The sequence below is a fragment of the Molossus molossus genome, unplaced genomic scaffold (assembly GCF_014108415.1).
Source record: "Molossus molossus isolate mMolMol1 unplaced genomic scaffold, mMolMol1.p scaffold_m16_p_7, whole genome shotgun sequence".
In the NCBI taxonomy this organism is placed as follows: domain Eukaryota; kingdom Metazoa; phylum Chordata; class Mammalia; order Chiroptera; family Molossidae; genus Molossus; species Molossus molossus.
In genome coordinates, this window is record NW_023425401.1 from 22,218,250 (window position 1) to 22,238,316 (window position 20,067).

Consider the following 20,067-nt stretch of genomic DNA (forward strand, 5'->3'; position numbering starts at 1 on the left):
TCTCCCACCTATATGTTATTATATACTGCAATATCTCTCTCAAAACCATTATTTATTCTTAGATCCATAAAGAAATAAATATTTAATGCTCTCATGAAGCCATTTGTTCATATTTTGCAAATCATTTTGGTTCGCTGAAACTAATCCTCCAGTGGATTTCCTTGGGAGGGCTCTGGAATAAAGTATTCCCAAGTTCTTGCATATGAACAGAATTTTTCTGTGGCTGAAAATCTACAACTTTATTTTGGCTAGATGGAAAAACATTCTGTCTTCAGAAAATTTTTGAGCATCTTAAATATACCTCTGCATTGTGTTTATCATAAAGCATTTTGATCAAATGTGATGAAAATTAGAATTTGTCTTATGAATACTTGGCCTCTTTGCCTATTTGCCTGAGGACTTTTTTTTTTTCTTTAAATTCCAATATTTTTACTAGAATTTTCTCAGTCTTGGACATTTTAGTTGATATTCCTATGTATACAATGTATGTTCTTTTTTTCATTTGTGTGATTTAACGTCTTTTATTTCATTAAACTTTCTATGGCGTTACTGTTTTTAGTGTTTCCTGTTCCATTGCTTTAGTTTTCTTTTTCAAAAATTTCTATTGCAAGAAGGTTATGTATTTTTTGTCCATCTTTATTGTGAATGCTTTCTCTTGGATTTCTTCAATGACTTTTTGATTTTAAACTTTTCATACTTTCATTTCATACTTGTATTTACCTTCAAGCATTATCTATTGTATTTATTCAATTTTCTATCTTTTCTAATTTACCCTTCATTTCTGAAACATTATTTTTCAATTTTCCATTTCTCATCAGTTTCCAATTTATTCCGATTCTGGGCCTTGTAGTTCTGTCATGTCCTTCATTTCTTTTAGCTTATGAAATGGTGGGTTTATCTGTCTGATGTGCATGTGTTGCTATAAGGACATCATTTTGCTCTTTACTCTTTTATTTTTTTTAATTTAATTTTTTTATCCTCACCCGAGGACATTTTTGCATGTATCTTCAGATAGAGCGGGAGGGAGAGAGAGAGAAACATCGATGTGAGAGAGACACATCGAGTGGTCGCCACCCACACAACCCCAACCAGAGCTGGGGACAAACTGCAGCTGAGGTACGTGCCCTTAGCGGGAACCAAACCTGGGCCTCTCTGGTCCACGGGCTGACGTCGTAACTGCTGAGCCAAACCAGCCAGGGCTACTCTTTTATTTTTTTTATATTAAATTTATGTGAGATTCTTTTTGATCCTGTCCTAGTTCTCCTTTTAAGAGATTTCTATTTATTTTTAGGAGGGAGGAGGGGTCATAGTACTCTTTCTGGCCTGGTGGCATACTCTCTTGGTTCAGTTGTTTCCAGGAGAAGATGGGCAAGATGGCCATGCCGTGCGTGCTGCACCTGCCGCCCTTCTCCTGTACCTGGATCTTCTCTCTCGCTCCTGCTGCACCTCTGTCCATCTGTTCTTCTAGGTCTGGCACTTTGATTTGAAGGGGTTTTGCTTTGTTAGATTGAATGTTCTTTGGTTCCAGTACTCCATATGTCCCAGGAAAGTGAGAACCTTTACGATGTGGTGCCTTTGTTTTCAACTTTGAATGGAACCCTACGAAGGATTCTCCATGATCTTTCTGTTTCCAGATTGGCTTGCTAAACTGTCTTGAGAGTACCTGATGAGGATTTGAGAGCGGTTTTTTATTATTATTTTTGTTGGTGGTGGTTGTTAATTCTCACCTGAGGATATTTTTCCATTTATTTTTAGACAGAGTTGAGGAGGGGTGGGGGGGGGGGGAGAGAGAGAGAAACATTGACATGAAGGAGACACATCAACTGGCTGCCTTCCACACTACCTAGACTGAGGCTGGGGATTGAACCTGTAAACAAGGTAGGTTCCCTTGACCGGAAATCGAACCCATGACCCTCCAGTCTGTGGGCCGATGCTCTAACCACTGGACTGGCCAGGGCTGTGGGTTTGTTTGTTTTTTCTTTTTTCCTCCTTACCCCCCCCTCCATTTTATCCTGTACAGTTTCTTTTTTTTTTTCTTTATTGATTTTAGAGAGAGAAAGGGAGAGGGAGAGATAGAAGCTTTGATGAGAGAGAAGATCAATTGGCCATTCCTGCATGCCTCCCACTGGGGATCGAGCCCACAGCCTGGGTATGTGCCTTAACCGGGAATGGAACCAGTAACCTCTTGGTACATGGGTCAATGCTCAACCATTGAGTCACACCAGCCAGGCTCCTGTACTGTTTCTTAAACTGTGTGGCTCCTCATCCTTCCTGGCAGTTTAACCCTACCAAATGTTGGTTTTGTGTAGATGTTATCGATAGGTTTTTGAAGTCCTTCTTCTACTATTTTATAGAGGAATCTGCAAAGATTTCAGAACTAAAAACTATATTTCCATAATCTTCTTCCCCTTTATTCTGTGTGTATGCTGTGTTTAGTAATTTTAGTTTTTAAGCACTTAAAATTCTCTCTTCCTTAACTTTAAACATCTAATTTATCTATAATTACAGATAACAACTTTGGAATTTGTAAAAATTAGGCTTGACTTCATCTTAGGAATTTTATTTGCGTAACAAACAGGCAAGAAGTGTACAGATGTTCCAAAGAAAGAAATGCTGTAGAACTTATAAAAATGTATTGTGTGTGTCCTGTTAACTCAGTCAGAGAATCTTGGTTGACCTTGGAAGGAGATGTCATTCATTTCCTCTAAATCTGCCCTGGCATCTTGATTTCCTAAAAATTGTTAAACCAGATAGGGCTTATCAGAATGTTTTCTCATAGTCAGCAACTCTGACAGCTGTGGAGTGCCTTCTGCATGCCAGAGACAGTGCCACGTACCTCATCCTTCAGAATAACTTACGACTTTCCCCACATTTTCAAATAGAATTAGGGAATTCTTGTGGTTTAATGATTTGCTAAGATCGCATAAGTCATGAATGTCGGAGCTTGTTGATTCATTATAATTTCTACTACTTACTATTCTTCTAAGCAAAGGGGAAATAAAAGAAAAACAACAACAGATTTTTTATTTTGATTTCTACCTAAGGCCAGAAAGAAGTCCCCGTAGGAAAGAAATGATCTAGTTTTATATAATTTTTCTCTCTCCTGATAAAGGGCAATTTTATCTTCTGGCATTTTTCAACCCATAACTTACAAACAAACAGCAAATCCTGATTCGAACATTTTTACCCCCCAGAGCTTTTGTCTCACTTGAAAAGAACATACGAAAAGGATGAAGTCACCCCTCTTGAAATCCAGGCACCTGTAGGGAAGATCAGTGTGGGGGTGAGCAGCTCAGCACACAGTGGGGGATTGTTTCCCTGGCATGAAAAGAAAAAATGTTTCTCATTGAAACCAAAGGAAGAGTTTGCTTGGCTGCATGTTGAGATATACCTTAGAATATCTAAACTCTTAATGTAATGATACACACCAAATGCATGGAAGAGGTTGTTAAAAAGTAGAAGGAGGAACTAACTGGGTAAGGGACACCTCCCCCCCCTTCCATACATATGCACTTTTCTTAAATTTCAATCTCATACTTAATTTTCAAGGGTTTATTATCAGGCTTGTTCTGTTCATTCTGTGAATTCTTAGAGCTCGAGGTATTTCACAGAACCTACCTACATTGGAGATAGTCTCCAGAGATGCACCGGGAAGAGAATGCCTCTCATTTCTTCCTGACTCAACACACATTGAAGAATACTTTGTGCCATATACTGTGCGGAGAGTAGTAAGGAATTCATAAGTAGGAATATGTGGTCATTTTTTTTTTTTTTTTTTAGCTCCTTGACTCATTTATTGACCAACGAATAAATGTATATCAAGATGTAGTTATTGGATATGGGGAGTTGAACTAAGCAAATATGATTCTCTGTCCTCAAAGAACATACTGTTCAGTTGGGGATAAAACAGTAAAATACAAAAATATGTCTAATTATAAATGGTGGTTGACTATTCCTCGGAAAAAGTAAACTATGCCTATGTAAGAGAGCCCCGCAAAATGATTTGAAGTGAAAGTGGAAGGTGGTGAGCTAGCATGACTTTGCATGCGTGACATTTAGTTAGTGTGAAAGGTAAATCAGAAATTAGTTCTTTAAAAAGAAATTCAGCCCTGGCCAGTTTGGCTCAGCGGTTAGAGCGTCGGCCTGCGGTCTGGAGAAACCCGGGTTTGGTTACCGCTCGGGGCACGTACCTTGGCTGCAGTTTGTCCCCGGCCCTGGTTGGTCGTGCGGGTGGCAGCCACTCGATGTGTCCCTTCACGTCGATGTTTCTCTCTCTCTCTCTCTTCCTTCCTCTCTCTCCCTCCCACTCTATCTGTACAAAAAAATGGAAAAATATCCTCGGGTGAGGATAAAAAAAAAAAAAAAAAGAAATTCAGATGGAGTGGGGTGTGAAAGGCACATAAAGACCTTTGTTCATGGTGGCTTAAGTAAGAGGGCTGGAATGATATGATTGGAAGGGTTGTAGAGGGGTGGGAGGCAAGGATAGAGATGGGGACAGGCCTAGATACAGCCTCCTAGGTCATATTAAGCTTATATAGGCGACAGTCACCATTGTCAGTAACATACTATGCTTATATTTTGTCCAAAGAGCAAAATGAAGTGCTAGAAGACTAGCTGAGAATGATGACATGATCCAATTTACTTCTATGAAAAGATTATGTTGAGTGCTACTCCTTAAAAGTAAAATTGTATAATACAGATGATGTATTATAGAATTGTACACCTGAAACCTATATAATTTTTTGACCTACGTCACCCCAATAAATTCAATAGAAAAGAAATTTTCATAGAAAAAAATTAAAATTGTATAGAAGACATGTAGTATTTAAATGGTTTCAGATATCACATTAGCCCTAAAAACACATGTTACTTCAACCCAATTTTCATTCCTATAATAAAATAAATGAACGCTGATCTATATTTTGGACAAATGGAGACTATAGGGGCTTTTTGTGTATTTTGATTATCCACTTCTTCCTGTTTCCTGGAGCACATAATTTAATTATTGTTTTGTGTAATCACAAATGGCAAGCAGGATATGTCTGAAAATCATTTGTTTTCCTGGGTGTAAGGCATGCTTTGGTTTTGTTGAGGCTGTCTGTGATACCTAGTTTATTTTTCCTAATGCCCTCAAGGTTGTATCCAGCATATGAGTCTCTGCCTTTTCTTATAGACCTAACTGAATTCGGTGTATGACATATTTATCAAACAAAGCATCAAAAATAGCAAATGAAGAAAGGCAGAAATAAAAGAAACAGAACAAATGAAACCATTGCAGCATTGTAAGACCCATTCAAAACAGGGTTATTTTGTGCTTATTTTGACACATATTATAACATAATATGTTAGTTTAGAGATGTAAGATTTTTTATTTTTTGAAGTTGAACACTGTAAAACAGTGAAATAACACTGTAAACACTCCCATTGGGCCTCTGACTCTGAACAATTCCAACAAAATTGGAATTGCTTTGGTTTTGGTATATGTACAAGACTACAGAAATTAGCTGAAGACCATCCAATTAAATCCATTCCGTTTATTTGGGATGTTAGCCAGATTTCCTGATCAGTTTTCCAGAGGTAAAAAGAAGGTTCAAAATTATTGGACCACCTAGTTGCTTGGGATGGTATTAATTATGTTCATGCTGTATTTAATAAAATTAAGAGTTTATTATTCTAATTGGTTGTCATGATTTTAGAATATGATTATTAATATGGGAGTAAGGATAATTCTTCCTAAATGTCACTTCCTCTATTTTTTCTTTATATACCTAACATATCTTCACCTTTTATATCTGTCTATATCTTTGAGAAGCAGTGATATATTGAAATAGTGTTTCTAAAAAAACAGATGGTTAATTTGTAAAAATGATATTCTACATCTTTGTTCACTTAGCAGTGAGGTATTTGTTCAAAAGTTCTAGACAGCTGTTATACTGAGTTAAAAACAAACAAACAAACAAACCGAAACAATAGCCAAGATCTAGCTTTGGACATGTACTTATAAAAATCAGGTCTTCTAATTCAGGAAATTAATTGATTTTACACATATGGTAAGTATATGTTTCAAAGGACGGTCCTTTTAAAAACCTGAGAAAATTGCTTTTTGGCCTGCGAATTATAGCTTTTAATCTTCAACAATTGATTTTGATGAGTATGTGTTTACTAATTTTCTTGTGCTATTGAAACTGAGATATATAATTGCATAGCTTATTCACTGTGATTTTATTTTCTTGATTTTTTTTCCAGTTCCAAATACAGGAAACCGTGTTTTAAAAATATTATCTTCTACCTATTAATTAATATGTTTCCTTTAATAATTGAGTTTGAAGATGTATTTTATTTCAACTATTTGTGTGCAGGGTAACTCTGCCTCATAACACCAAAAAGTAGATTATTCTATTGTTCTAGTGACTTTAGCTAAATAATAGCTCTAGCATTCTGCTGGATTGAATGCTATCTCTACTTGTCTGTTTTATGTTTTATTTGAAGCTTAGTTTAATATTACTCTTTCCATGAAGTTGTCCCCATTTTTCTGCTCGGACTTCTTAGACTACTCACCAACAGTGGTGCGGTTCTGCACGTCCTGCTTTTTATTGTTACTTTTAGCGCTGCTCTGTACTTCTCTTTCGCTATCTCTTTATCACTGGTTCCTTGCCCATATGGTGGGAGCCAGATAAATAGTTGTGGTTAATGGTGATAGAATGACAAATAAGAAAGCTTCTGGAATATCTCTCCACCTGGACCTCAGCCAAATATGTTTCTGGAGATAAAGAGGTAGCCGCTGGGCGTCCATCAATCATGTACACAGTTGAGAAGCTTAGAACACAAACACCCATGAAGTTCTAATTGATTTCCCAACCAGAAGAAAACTGTTTTCACAAAAGGAGGGAAGAGAGTGGGAATCACAGATGTTGCAGAGATTAGGTGAACTGCAGTCAGCGGCTGTGGTAGGTGGTGGCCCGCAGCCCTCTGTCAGGAGAGGAGACAGTAGGGGCGAGGTGAGTGCACAGCAGTATGACAGAGGGCCGAGGAGCTAGGCCCGTGAACAACACTCCAGGATTTATTCTCTAGAATCTGGAACAAGAGTCAGTATCAACATATGAATCTACCTTGCTGTATTATCTAGAAATGTACTAGTTTAAAAATATCCTGAGGGGTACACATGTTCACACACTTCTGAAATAAGTCACGTGATTATATTTTTGTTCAAAATGTAATTTATTCTTACTATTTAAAAGTATTTTTGATCTATAGGCTAGATGATATATATTTTAATAGATGACTAATATGTAACTCAGAATGGAAAGTTGTGTGAGATAAAAATTTAATTTTATATGTCATTATTGCAATTATAGTTCTTATTTGAGAGGAAAATACATTCAGAAAAAATAGTTTGTTACTATGTAGGATCTGAAGAATTGTAATGGTAGTATTTGAATTGTGTAACCATGGGGGTGGTATCAAACATGCCTTGAAAGTTACTATGGTGCATAATACCTTTGTGATTATATGTGGAAGAACTCTTCACTAAGTGTCCTATACATGTTTACAGCTGATTTTAGTTTTCTTGCTTATTTCCTATCTAATTTAAAGTTGGAGACAGTGTTAAAACTAGGTAGCAGATGGAATTTATGTAGCTCAGAATCTGTTTTTAGTACATACCTCATCTAGCCATTTTGACACACTTCTCACATTTGCAGTACAGTGTCATTCAAAAATTGCACTAAAACATTTGTGTGATAAAATTCAATGTTAGTACTTCCCATGGAAAGAATGACTACCATACTAAAGTCTTAAAGTTGCCAGAATGTCACTGCTTTTGGTGTCAGTTATTGGTTCATGAATAAGTGCTGAAGACCAAAAACTGGAATTCTCCATCTAACCCTGAATTTTGCAATAGCTGTGCTGTTGACATTTGACACAGTTAATTCTTTGCATTAGAGGCTGCCCTGTGTGTGCATTCTATAATAGTTAACAGCAGCCCTGGCTTCTCTACCCACCAGGCCCCGTAGTACTCCCCAACCCACTGTGACGACTGAGAACGTCTCCTGACATTGCTCAGTTTCCCCTAAGGACAAAGTTGCCCACAGTTAAGAACTGCAAATATAACCTGTTTTATTTTATAACACAATGGCTTGGGGGTAAAACTATATATATCATATTTGTAATTTAAAATGAATACATAGCTAATTGTAATAAACTATAGTCTTTAGTAGACTATTTAAATAATCTATAACGCAAAATAGGAAACAATATTTGTTGGTATGGATTATAATTAGTAACTTCAAATTAGTGAAATCTTGACTAGAGTATAATTTACTTGCACATACTTTATTAGGACCTACTTTATATATGGAAAACAGGCTCTAATTATACTTTTGTATACATCTGGGCAGTGTCTGTATCACTTAGAAAAAGTTAAAATTTTATAAATGTAAATTAGATTATGGTATAAATTTAGCAAGAATTTGAGGGAAAAAAAAACCAGTTGAAGTAATGAATTTTTAAATTTAATCACTTATGTTTGCCAAACTGATAGATTTAATAAAGACGCAGGTAATTTATTTTAGAGGCTACAGAAGGTAATAGCTATGGTAGAGTCACAGTCAAAGTTATCTTCTGATTGCTACATGGAATCACACTCCTCAGTAAATATATCTACTGAAAACAAAAGAGAACTTTTAGAGTAAGGTGAGTTCAAATTATCTAACCTCTAGCTACTTCCAAGTGTGGTCCATGGACCAGTTATAACAACATCAGTTGGTAGCTTGTTATAAATTCAGATTCTTAGATTCTCCACCACATCTAATAGAATAAAAATCTGTATTTTTACTAAAATTTCCCGAGATTCTTAGCATATTGCAATTGGAGAAACACATGTGTAAACTTTATTTCCTCTTCCCAGTATGACGTGAGCTCCGTGACGATAGAAACTTGGTCTAGTTTGTTGCCAGAGTCACAATCGAGTGTCTGGCTCAGAGCTTTCAATTCATATTTATTGGTTGAATGAATAAAACTAATCCACCAGTGGATAGGGTACTGTATGTTTCATGACTGTTTCATTAAATTAAGACAAGATTTGTTTATGTCAGCTTGTCGGTTCTCAACTTGTAAATGTTTTATGCATTACTAAGAAACATAAAGAGGTTATATTGCCACCCATTCCTTTTTAACATATCCTCCTGTCATTTACAGAATTAAAAAATGGATAGTATTTATAAAATACACCTGCCAAATATGATTTATATGAGTTTCCCCCAGTCATTTTTCATCTACTGCAGTATTATCCATTCGTTATATGTCCTATACCATTCTGTAGTAAAACTCAGTGGAACAAATAAGTTTGAGTCAATGTGCATTTGGTAGCTTTGTTTTTTGTTTAGACTTATCTAGCTTTTGGCGGTATAATCTACATGATAACATGGAACCTTGAATTTTTTGTGGTGGTGCTCAGGTTTATTAGGATTGTCTATTGTTTTCCATTCCACATACCTGTGGTTTTGCATCAGAACAGTAATGGGCCTTCAAAGGGAATTTTAACAGTGAGGGAGGGATGCACACAGAATTTCACTAAGGCAATATTACCACAAATATCACTCCTGCGACCATCCCCAGCTGCTCAGCGTGTATTGGGACGTTCAGAGCACTTGACTCTTCCAGGATCAAATCTGAAAATCTGAGTGGGAGGACTTTCCTAGATCCATTCCTCCCTGTCCAGGAACCCGGAACATGATCTGAGTTAGGGGATTATGTATGGCAGCAATTCAACGTTTTAGTACTCAGATGACTTTCTCCAGATGAGGTGTTTCTCCTCAGTTGACTTTGGAACCTGGAAAGGTCTTGTGACTTCTGTGATGAGGTAGTAGTCACCTGGAGTAAACTGACATCCAGTATACTTTGGAGGTTAAGTATGTGGATCTGACCGTCCCATTACTGGTTATATGAGAACTGCCCCTTACTGGTTATATGATCTCAAACAGGTTATTTCAAGTTTGGTGTTTCAGCCTTTTTACCCATACTATATTATGGTGCCAGATACTTTAAATATACAATACTATATGCAGAGGTTTGCTTTGTGATTTCCATAAGATAATTTTCAGAATCTGTGCAGAATTCTTCAAACAAACAGTAAAGCCTCAGTTAAAGCAAGTTATAAAATGTGAAGGGATAATGTAGATATGTTGATGTGTTCAAGTGTCATTCAGAGGTGGAATTAAATGAAAGTGAGTAGAATAATAATAGCAAGCATTTAATATAGCAATATGTGTAAAGATGGTTATTAGTGCTTTACATGTATTTAAGCAAACAACAGTGAATGACAGGACAGCATTCACAAGCGACTCTAGACTTTCTAGAACAGTGATGATTGTGGGTTAAGTCCATGGTCTCAGGAATGGAGACAGCATCTAGTGCATTATGTAGCACTGCAAATAGATCTTCAAGGCTCAATATGAGGCTCCAATCTTTGTGCAGAGTGGCTTTTAAACTGCATTATTAGGGATACTGTAGCCCTTTCACTAGTGTGATGAGGGACTGGGCCACCGAAGCCCTATGGCAGAGCCTTGGTCTAGAGCTGTTCTGCCTGCCCAGCATTTAGGATGGGGAGAATATCAAGACTTTCTCTGGTATATCCAACAGCTAGAGTTTGAGTCTTGTGGTGGCCACTGGTATGATCCAGCAGCTCAGTGTTGATGGTCAGATATTCATTTAACATGACAGAATAGGAACCTGGTTCATTTATTACCTCAACACTCCACCGAGATTCATTTGCCTAAAAGATGTAGCTGTTATCTCTAATGGTTTTAGGAGGCTAACCTACAGGGAGGAAGTCCTGAAAATAATTAATTCTTAACTCTCACTTACTAATTTAGCCAATCTTCCTAACAATTTTGAAATATTTCTTTTATTGATGAAGAAACTGAGCCACAGGGCTTTTTGCAGTTTCACTGCAGGTTTGTTGCAGAGCTAGCGCAAACCCAGGGAGCGGGGCTCCAGAGGCCACGCTCGTAACCACAAAGGATGCTTTAAAGTTAATTCTGAAAAAAATCTAAAAATAAAAATAATACAGCAAATGCCGAATGCTAGGCGGACAAACCCACCACGAAAGTCTAAAAATAACCATGAGGTAAATTTTAATTGTCAACTCAAAAATGAAAATAGTGAGTACTACTTAAAGAAGTATCTCCAGTGAAGATGTCTAAAAAAGATGGAGAGGCTCTGGCTGTGTCCTCTAGCTGGAGGTCCAGACAAGGCACCCACAGGCCAGAGACAACTGTGATCAAGACAGTGACTGATGAGCTGATGGCCCTGTCTCATCCTTCAGTTGGCAGGAGTCATAGCTGCAGAAGATTCCCTTCAAAAATCTGGATTTGCACCCTGGCCAGTGTGTTCAGTGGTTAGAGCATGGACTTGTGCACTGAAGGGTCACATGTTTGATTACCTATCAAGTGCACATACTTGGGTTGTAGGTTTGATCCTGGGCCCCGGTCTGGGCATGTGCAGAAGGTGACCAATTGATGTGTCTCTCCCACATCGATGTTTCTCTCTCTGTCCCCCTCCCTCCCTCCCTTCCACTCTCTCTAAAAAAATCAATAGGAAAAATATCATTGGGTGAGGATTAACAACAACAACAAAGACATAGAAAGACTCCCTCCTCACCCCCGACTTTATTGAGGTATAATTGACAAATAAAAATTGTATACATGTAAGGTATACAACTTGATATTTTGATGTACATATACTCTTTGAAATGATCACTACAATCAAGCTAATTAACTCATCTACCACCTCATGTAGTTACCATTTTCTTCCTTTTTTAAAAAATAAGAACACTTAAGCTCTATCTTCTTAGTAAATTTCAAGTATACAATACAATATTGTTAATTACAGTCACCATGCTGTAGACCTCCAGAGTGTATTCATCTTACATGACTGAAACTGTGGACCCTTAGACCAGTGCCTCCGCATTCTCCCCACACTCCAGCCCAAGACAGTCATAGGCTTTTAATTCTTAATGCTGTTTACAGAGTGGAAGGAAAGTGCCTCTTTCTCAAGTCCCTTGTTTATACCCACATTCGTGCCATTGTTTGAACAGGAGGGAGGTGAAAAATGGAGGGATTCAGAGTCAGAGATGATCCAGCCAACATATTCTGTCTGTAAAAAGTGAAACACATTTTTGAACCTCTGACTCATGGGACGTGAACCAAAGCCTTTAGCCTTAGTTAAGCCTTATAACTTCTTGAAACGGGAAACATTTGTTGACAACCGATCTTCTTTTCTCAAATTCATGCTTTAAATAGTATTCTGCATATGCAGATGTTTGCATCTCGTTAATACCAAATCTTTTCTGCATTCTTATTTGTTATGATGTAAGGAAAGGATTTCATTTCATTTTTCGTATGCTTCTTTAATTTTAGTGAACACATTGGAAGGTTGTTTCAATTTTTGTTTAAATGTTCTTTGAACCAAAATATTTACAGAACAAGGAGTTCTTCTAGCCAGCAGATTGTTCCATTTGTTGTGTTTGAGTGTGGAAACATTCGGAATGAGGGCAGAAGATGATGCCGTAGAACTCTTTCATAAACAACCTAATAGCATTGTCTAATGCGGCCTCTGTTTATTAAAGGTGTCAGAGACTCCTTTGCTATATTTAGGTAAAATCTAAAGTTCTTTACTCAACCATGGAAAATACTATTTGTTTCTGCTTGGGAGGAAAACAGTATGACCAAGTAAAAGAATTATGCTTAGCTGGAAACAATTATCAAAAGAGTCTCTACTTCAAGAAGGAAAAAAATTGTAATTTTGTTTTTGTGTGTATTTTTTTAAACCACAATAATGCTAATATTTAATACCTTTTGTAAAAATATTGTGTGCATTTCTGTCTTAGTCTGTGGACATTAGTTGATAAATGACTTTATCTTTTAATTGGAGTTTTTAATTAATCACATAATAGCAGAGCAAATACATTTTAATAATAACTAATACGGTGGCTGGGCACTACACTTTCTATATCCTATTTTCTAAGAGCTTATGTTATATTTATTAACTGTTAATAATTGAGTTTAAGAAATATATGTATCTATCATAGCTTTATTAAGGAAACAAGTATATATTTATATTAAAGTCAACATGGGATGGCCATCTCAGGCAAGAATAAGCCCATGTTTGTGACAACAGAGGAAAATGGCCTTAGAGTTTAAGAATGTGTTAAAGAGTAAAGTTGGGTGGTTAAGATTTGCATAGAATACATGTAGGTTTAGAGTACTTGACTGACAAATCACAATTTTATATTTAATCTAATAGGAATTACACACACATTCATGTAATATATACATATATATTAAATTGCACATTCTTTTTTTTTTTTTTAATCCTCACCCGAGGATATTTTTTTTATTTATCTTCAACTAGAGAGGGAAGGAGGGAAGAAGAGAGAGAGAGAGAGAGAGAGAGAGAGAGGTGAGAGAGACACATTGACTGTTTGCCTCCTGTATGACCCCGACCAGGGCTGGGACCAAACCTCAACCAAGGTACATGCCCTTGACCAGAATTGAACACATGACTCTTTTGTCCACAGGCCGACGCTCTAACCGCTGAGCTAAACTGGCCAGGGCAAATTATACATTCTTAATTTAAAAAATTAAGAGTTAGAGTTTTATATGTTACTAAGGAATGTGCAGTATATTTTTACAATTATAAATTGTAAAGCATTCCCTACTTAATGCAAATATTAACTACTGAAATGTGACTTCCTGTGGAATTATTATAGCAGAGATAACATTATAGCAGATCCAATATTTAGTAATTAAGTTGTTTATATTGTTGTAGTAGAAAAATAGAAATTAATTAGAATATTGAACCCTATGGAATAAAAATCTTATTAGGCAAATTTTTGTCATATATGTACCATTGTTTCTAAATCTAGGCTGGGACTACGACTAGAAATAATCTCTTCGTTTCTTCTTTATCTTATTATCATTGACCTAGTTCAACTCTTTCTCTATCACATATTATTACAATTTCTTATTGCTTTTCCTGCTTCTAGTCATTACGAGTTTTGTTAAACCTATTCTTTGTAATTGTTGTAATTCAACATGCTTCCAGAATCCTCCAACAATCCCTGTCTAACCAACCTCTCAGTTTTATTCCAACATTCTCTGCAATACATTCTTTGTGTAAGGAAAAAACAGGCTGCTTGCCTCTACTGGAATAGATCCTGTGTCCTTTCTACGTTTTTTTCTTATCTGAAATAATTTCCCAATATCCTCGATCACTAAAATGATAACCATTATTTATGGACTAGCTCCAATGCTTTTTTTTCTTGGTAGCCTCATAAACTTCAACCTGAATTATTTTGTTTTTACATATGGTTCTTGGCTCTCTGTGCCCACAGCAATTTTGTGTTCATTTGTTAACACAGTTGTTTATGTTCATGTTTGGTCTTTCTATCTAATTTGTAAACTTTTTTTCCTTCTCTGTTTTTTTTTTTTCTCTTAGCATGTGAAAGTCACATCTGGGCCTCTGTGTCATGCTGGAAGACATCTTCATCAGATCATCCTAGAGCAGTGCTACAGTTTTGTTTGTGTGAATGTAAGTAGTAAATACAAATGGCTGAAAGCACTCGAGGAGCTTATAAATATAATGGGGAAGAGAACTTAAGTTTCTTGATTATTAAATATTTGACTTTAATATTTTGATAGATGAATTGTGTTATTTAATATATATTTGGAAATTTTATTTTTTGTCTTTTAAAATAGAAAAATAGCATTTTTTAGCAGCTAATTCCCATAATGTGAAGATGATGATATTTCTTTAGACTGTGTTTTCAGTTTTGTACTTGGTATAAAGCAGATAAGACTACACAGGTTTGGATTAATAAATAGTACAAATTTTATAGGTATAAAATTATGAGTATTCTTTAAAATTGATTGAAAATTTAAAATTGAGCTTTATAAATATTTTGAATGATTGTGTAAAGTTCTCCATATTTTCTCCTTGAATTAACTTTTAAATAATTTAAGAACTTTTTTTCATTTCCTTTTATTTTTCTGGTCTTTTAGGTTATGACCTCTGAATTTGAAGAAACCCAGAAATTACTGAATTTGCTTAAAGAGAGTAATTTTTCCATTTTGTATCCTGTTGTTGTTATTTCAGTAAGTGAATTAATACAGATTTTTCTCTTCAGACATATGCATCCTTTGAGCTCACTCTCTTACTATGATTCTATTGACTGCCTCCTCTTATTTGGCTGACCTGACAGGTTTGGAAAATAATGTAATTCAGCCTAGAAACCAGTTTCATTTCTTTTTCTTCATTACAATCTCAGAATGCATTGCTATGTTGACTAGCTGTTTGGATTATGTGAAAGAGCTTTATTTAGCATATTTCCAAGATGCCATTAGAGAAGAAATCCTGAAGTTAAAAAAATAAATGAGAGAAAAAATCAGCTGAAGAAAATCCACTCTTCGGTTGCTCCATCCTCTCTGTTATATAGAGAGCGAAGAGTAGCAACAAATCCAAGGAGTTCCTAGAAGAATAGCTCATCAAACGCTGGAGAGAGCTTTCTGTAGCAGAGTAACAGTGTGTGTTTAGTACAGAGTTTACTCGTGTGGAAGAGGGAAACATCAGGGAGCAACACCAGGAAGAAGAAAGACCAGAGGCCAGGCCTGCCACACTGCCTGAGGAGCCGAGCCTGGGCTGTGGGAAGGGGTTCCAAACATGAAATTCTTGACACAAGTTCTTAGCAACTGCCAAGTTTCTAAAGCTCAGGTCTGTTCCATAGTGTGGGAATTGAATTCTCGTTGGGTAAGATCATTAATACAGAATAAAGATAATTTGCACTAGAAATAGGTAATTCTAGACTAGACAGTGCAAGTAGAAACAAATGAGCAGTTGAAGGGGTTTTATTTCACTGTCCTGTTGTGTTTGGTTATATGCCCCAAAGATAAATTCCTTGGGTCCTGCTGATTATGGAAACCCAAGTTCCACATGTGACGGATTTTCACAGAAATACAGATGTTTTAATCGAGGTTTTTAAAACAGTACTCAGTACTCAGTGCTGGAAGGCTTTAAGGATCTGTAGGATAGTGGTAAGTTCAGAGTTCTGTGTTTGTTTCTCTATTTCTCTGTCTACATTATAACTTCCTTAGAAATTTCATTCAGTCCATGTTCCCAGATATTATTATCAAGAGGCAGTGCAGTGCTGAGACTAGAGCAAGGGCTTGGAACTCAGAATACCTTAGTTCCTTGATCAAGTTTCTTAACTTTTATGAGGCTTGCTTTCTTCATTTTAGAAATGAGGCTAATAACCCTACCTCTTAAATCATTAAGGATTAAAATGAATGCACACAAAGTGTCATTGATATCACAGTATTTGGCCCTTGGCAGGCACACAGTGTTAGTTTCATTTAATAGTCTAGCTCCTTTTAGTTCCAGTTTGGATGAGGTGACTCAGAGTTTACTTTCTGCTTTTATCTGATTCCCAAGCATCAGTCATACATTTGCAACATTGTATTAGGTACTTCCCTTTGAGTACTTCACCATCTTCTCACACCTGGCATAGCAGATCTATCACAAAACACATCCCCATCAGTGACTTTCTTAGTGGCAGTGCAGTTGTGACAGGCGCCCAGGTGCGTGGGAATCTGTGTCACTGTTGGTATTTCCTTTTTCCTCTGCCTCTTTATCACACACACACACACACACACACACACACACACACACACACACTACCTGGAATTCTGTATCAAACTAAGGGAAAAGATGGGCAATTCTCTACTTAGGGAGGAAATACCTTTCAAAACTTGTGTGAAAATAGTTTTATAAGTTTGTATACTATAAATCTACATACTATGAACACTGTAAAAGATTTATGTTAAATTGCAGAGTTGTCAATCCACAATCAATATGTGTTCGCCTGTTGTTTTCTTATTGCACAGGTAGACTCAGTGTGCTGATATTAAGGTTGTTATTAAAATTAAGAGGAAAATGTCAGCAGAATATATCTAGACTCCGTATCCTCAGGATATTTAGCATAGTTAGATTTTATTACATGAGACTTTATTGTTACAATGTCAAATTCTCCCTGGCTTTTATGAGAGTGAAAGGGGTTAGGAAACATTTAATGTAGGGGGTCTTTGTTATCTGAGATAAACGCATAGGTAGGTAGAGGCTACTGCTTTAAGAACCATTTAAAGAAAGGAACAAAATTTCACTTGAAAGAGTAGGAAGAATAATTGGAACTTTATCCTAAGAGAATTAAGATATTTACTAAAATAATTTTATTTTATCTTCTATTTAAGAAAATGTTATGTTTGAAAAAAATGAACTTTTTTGCAAATTTTGTAAACATTGTATGATAGTGTGATTTCCTTCCAGTGATCATTTCTACAAAATATTTTGGACAATTTTAGTTTTGTAAAAAATATCCTTTATTAATACTTTGATATTCAACGTGCTGTTTTGGACCTCTATTCTTATTTTCTTTTTATATATTTAAAGTTGTGTAATTTTGCCAAGTTCTTATTTATTGATGGTGTTGAGTATGATTGAAGGAATTTACCAATGTTAATTTGATCAACATAATGACATCCTGTGTTTTGGTAGATGTAACTTAATTTCATTGAATTATCAGAATTTTCAAAATTTCTACAAGCAGCTTGAGATTGACTGTTGGTAGTGTTGATGACAGGGGCCAAAATCGATGACAGCATTGAGGTGGGCAGAGAGGGTTGGATGGGGTCACTTAGTAAGTATCCTGTCTCTCAGTGTATCTGTGAGAATCTATTCTGTATCACACAATCTTTTAACTGCAGGTCTTTGGAAACATGTATTCAGATAACAGTCACACCTTATACTAGGAGAATATTCTCTACTTGAAAGAGAAAAAAGATATGCCTTTTAAAAAAAATTTAAGACTAGTTAGCACAAAGGAATTTAAAAAAGGTAGAACCCTTGCTATATCTTTAACAAGAAAACCTTATAAACATAAAAAAACAATACTTTCTTATGTAAAGTTTAACAGTGCAGGAATTATGTTTGAGACTCCTTTTCAGATTTCTGATGCTGTTTAGTCTTTCGAGTCAGTTATGGAGCCAAAGTCTTTATCCTGAGTTGACTGTTACTCTTAGCCTTCTCTCTTTTGCAAATCCCAGGGGTACATGGTATTGCTAGCACCTCTTCAGATGGTGGCTCTCAAGAGGATTATCTGAAAGCTCTTTTTTGTACTCATCCGATACAATAACCATCAATATGGGACATGTTCAGTTTTCTGTTTTCTACTCCTATCATGTGTTTTTGTTTACTACTTAAATAATGATGAACACATATTTGAATAGATAAAATAATATATTCAATGTATTAGAATACGGTAATTTCATAAAATTTCTGATATAAAAATCACTACGAAAGAACATAGGCTTTTACTTAAATTAAACAAAACTCAGAAGTGCCAAGAGTGAGTTATTAATTGAGTTCTTGGCTTAGAAATTAATGATCAGACAGCTGGGTTTGTTGTATCATTTTCCCATCACCATTTATTCCCTCTATGCGACCTTCTACCTCCAACCCTCACCCCTGCAATCACCACACTGTAGTCCATGTTCATGAAATGTTTTTCTTTTTCTCAATCCTTCCACTTCCCCCAATGCCCCCCATCCCCACCCCACCAGAGCTGTCTGCCTACTCTCTATGAGTCTGTCTGTGTTCTGCTTGGTAGTTCAGTTTGTTCATTAAATCCTACGTTTGAGTGAGATCATATGGTACTTGTCTTTCTCTAACAGGTTTATTTCACTTAGCGTAATGCTCTCTTGGTCCGTTCATGTTTTTACTCTTTTCCACAATCAAGAGCTGTTTTTGTTTGTTTGTTTGTTTGTTTTATAACAATGTATAAGAGAGTTTCAGGAGACAAAACTAACAATAGCTGTTTTTTGGTCAAGATTATGAAAACTCTGAAGAAATACTTTTCCAGGTTCCAAAAGTATCAGAGGGATTCTAATTTATTTGGATCTGGCAGGATTTTCACAAAACATCAGGTACTACTATCAGGTGATAATGAACAGTATATTCTTTACTAAAGCTTACTTTTTCAGTGAGCATAGCAGAACATAATTGGCAACAAATCTCAATAGAAGTTCAAAATTGATAAATGGATCAAATTCTTTAATTTTACTTAATAAAGTAGTTTATCATTTTTCTAAAACAAAATAATTTAACAGTAACTATTTGGACAATTATAGGAGAGTTTGACTTTCCTTTGACAATGCAGACACTTTTATTGGTGCTTTATGAGAGATAGGAATGTCTTCATGAATTCACTTCAGCAAAACATAAATTAACATATGGAATTTTAATGCTTTGAAAAACATAAATAAACCTTCAAAAGTGTCTAATTTAGTTCTAGTTACTGGGAAGTAGTTTATTGACACAACAGATTAGAATATATGATATTTAAAACACTTCAAAATGTTTAATATTTGAACATGTCAGCAAATAACAAAATAGAAAACCACCGTCCATTGACACTTGATACTTCCACATCTGGGGAAACAGTCACAAAGATGTAAATTGTTTCCAGAAGGTTCCACAGCTCACCAATGGCAAAGCCATGAACAGAATCAATCCAATATGCAATGTATCAAATGCACTTGTTACTTTTATGCTCTCACGAATGTGTTAAATAATAAGATGGAACAAGATTAAAAATATACATATACACACATATATGTATTTAATATTTCTTCCTAATAAAGAACAAATGACAATTGGAAAAACATAGATTCCTTCTTTTAAGTGCTAATGAGTTCTTACTTTAGCTTCACAGGGTATTGAGCCTTTATTGAATTTAATTTATAAAACTCTGTGATCTCGTTAAATTTCTTACCAGCTTCCTGACATGTGTCTTTGTCAACTTTTACTTAACTGTTTGTTCTGTATGCTTCCCTCCGGTTAACCCTATTTTCACTAGGCTAGGAAGATGTGTTTTTATGGCAAAAGTTCTTATAAAACAAACAAATGAGAGCTGTTGTAATTCTCACTGCTTCCATATTGGGGAGATATACATAAAAGATT

The 20,067-nt window shown here is 35.8% G+C and overlaps 1 protein-coding gene across 1 annotated transcript in view; it reads left to right on the forward strand.

Moving 5' to 3' along the window:
* CRPPA (CDP-L-ribitol pyrophosphorylase A) overlaps window positions 1–20,067 on the forward strand; it is a 227,408-nt gene that overhangs the window by 99,747 nt on the left and 107,594 nt on the right. The window contains exons 7-8 of the mRNA XM_036246752.1: window positions 14,497–14,589; window positions 15,060–15,152. Coding sequence (XP_036102645.1) covers window positions 14,497–14,589; window positions 15,060–15,152 — 186 coding nt within the window. The remainder of the gene's footprint in view (window positions 1–14,496; window positions 14,590–15,059; window positions 15,153–20,067) is intronic.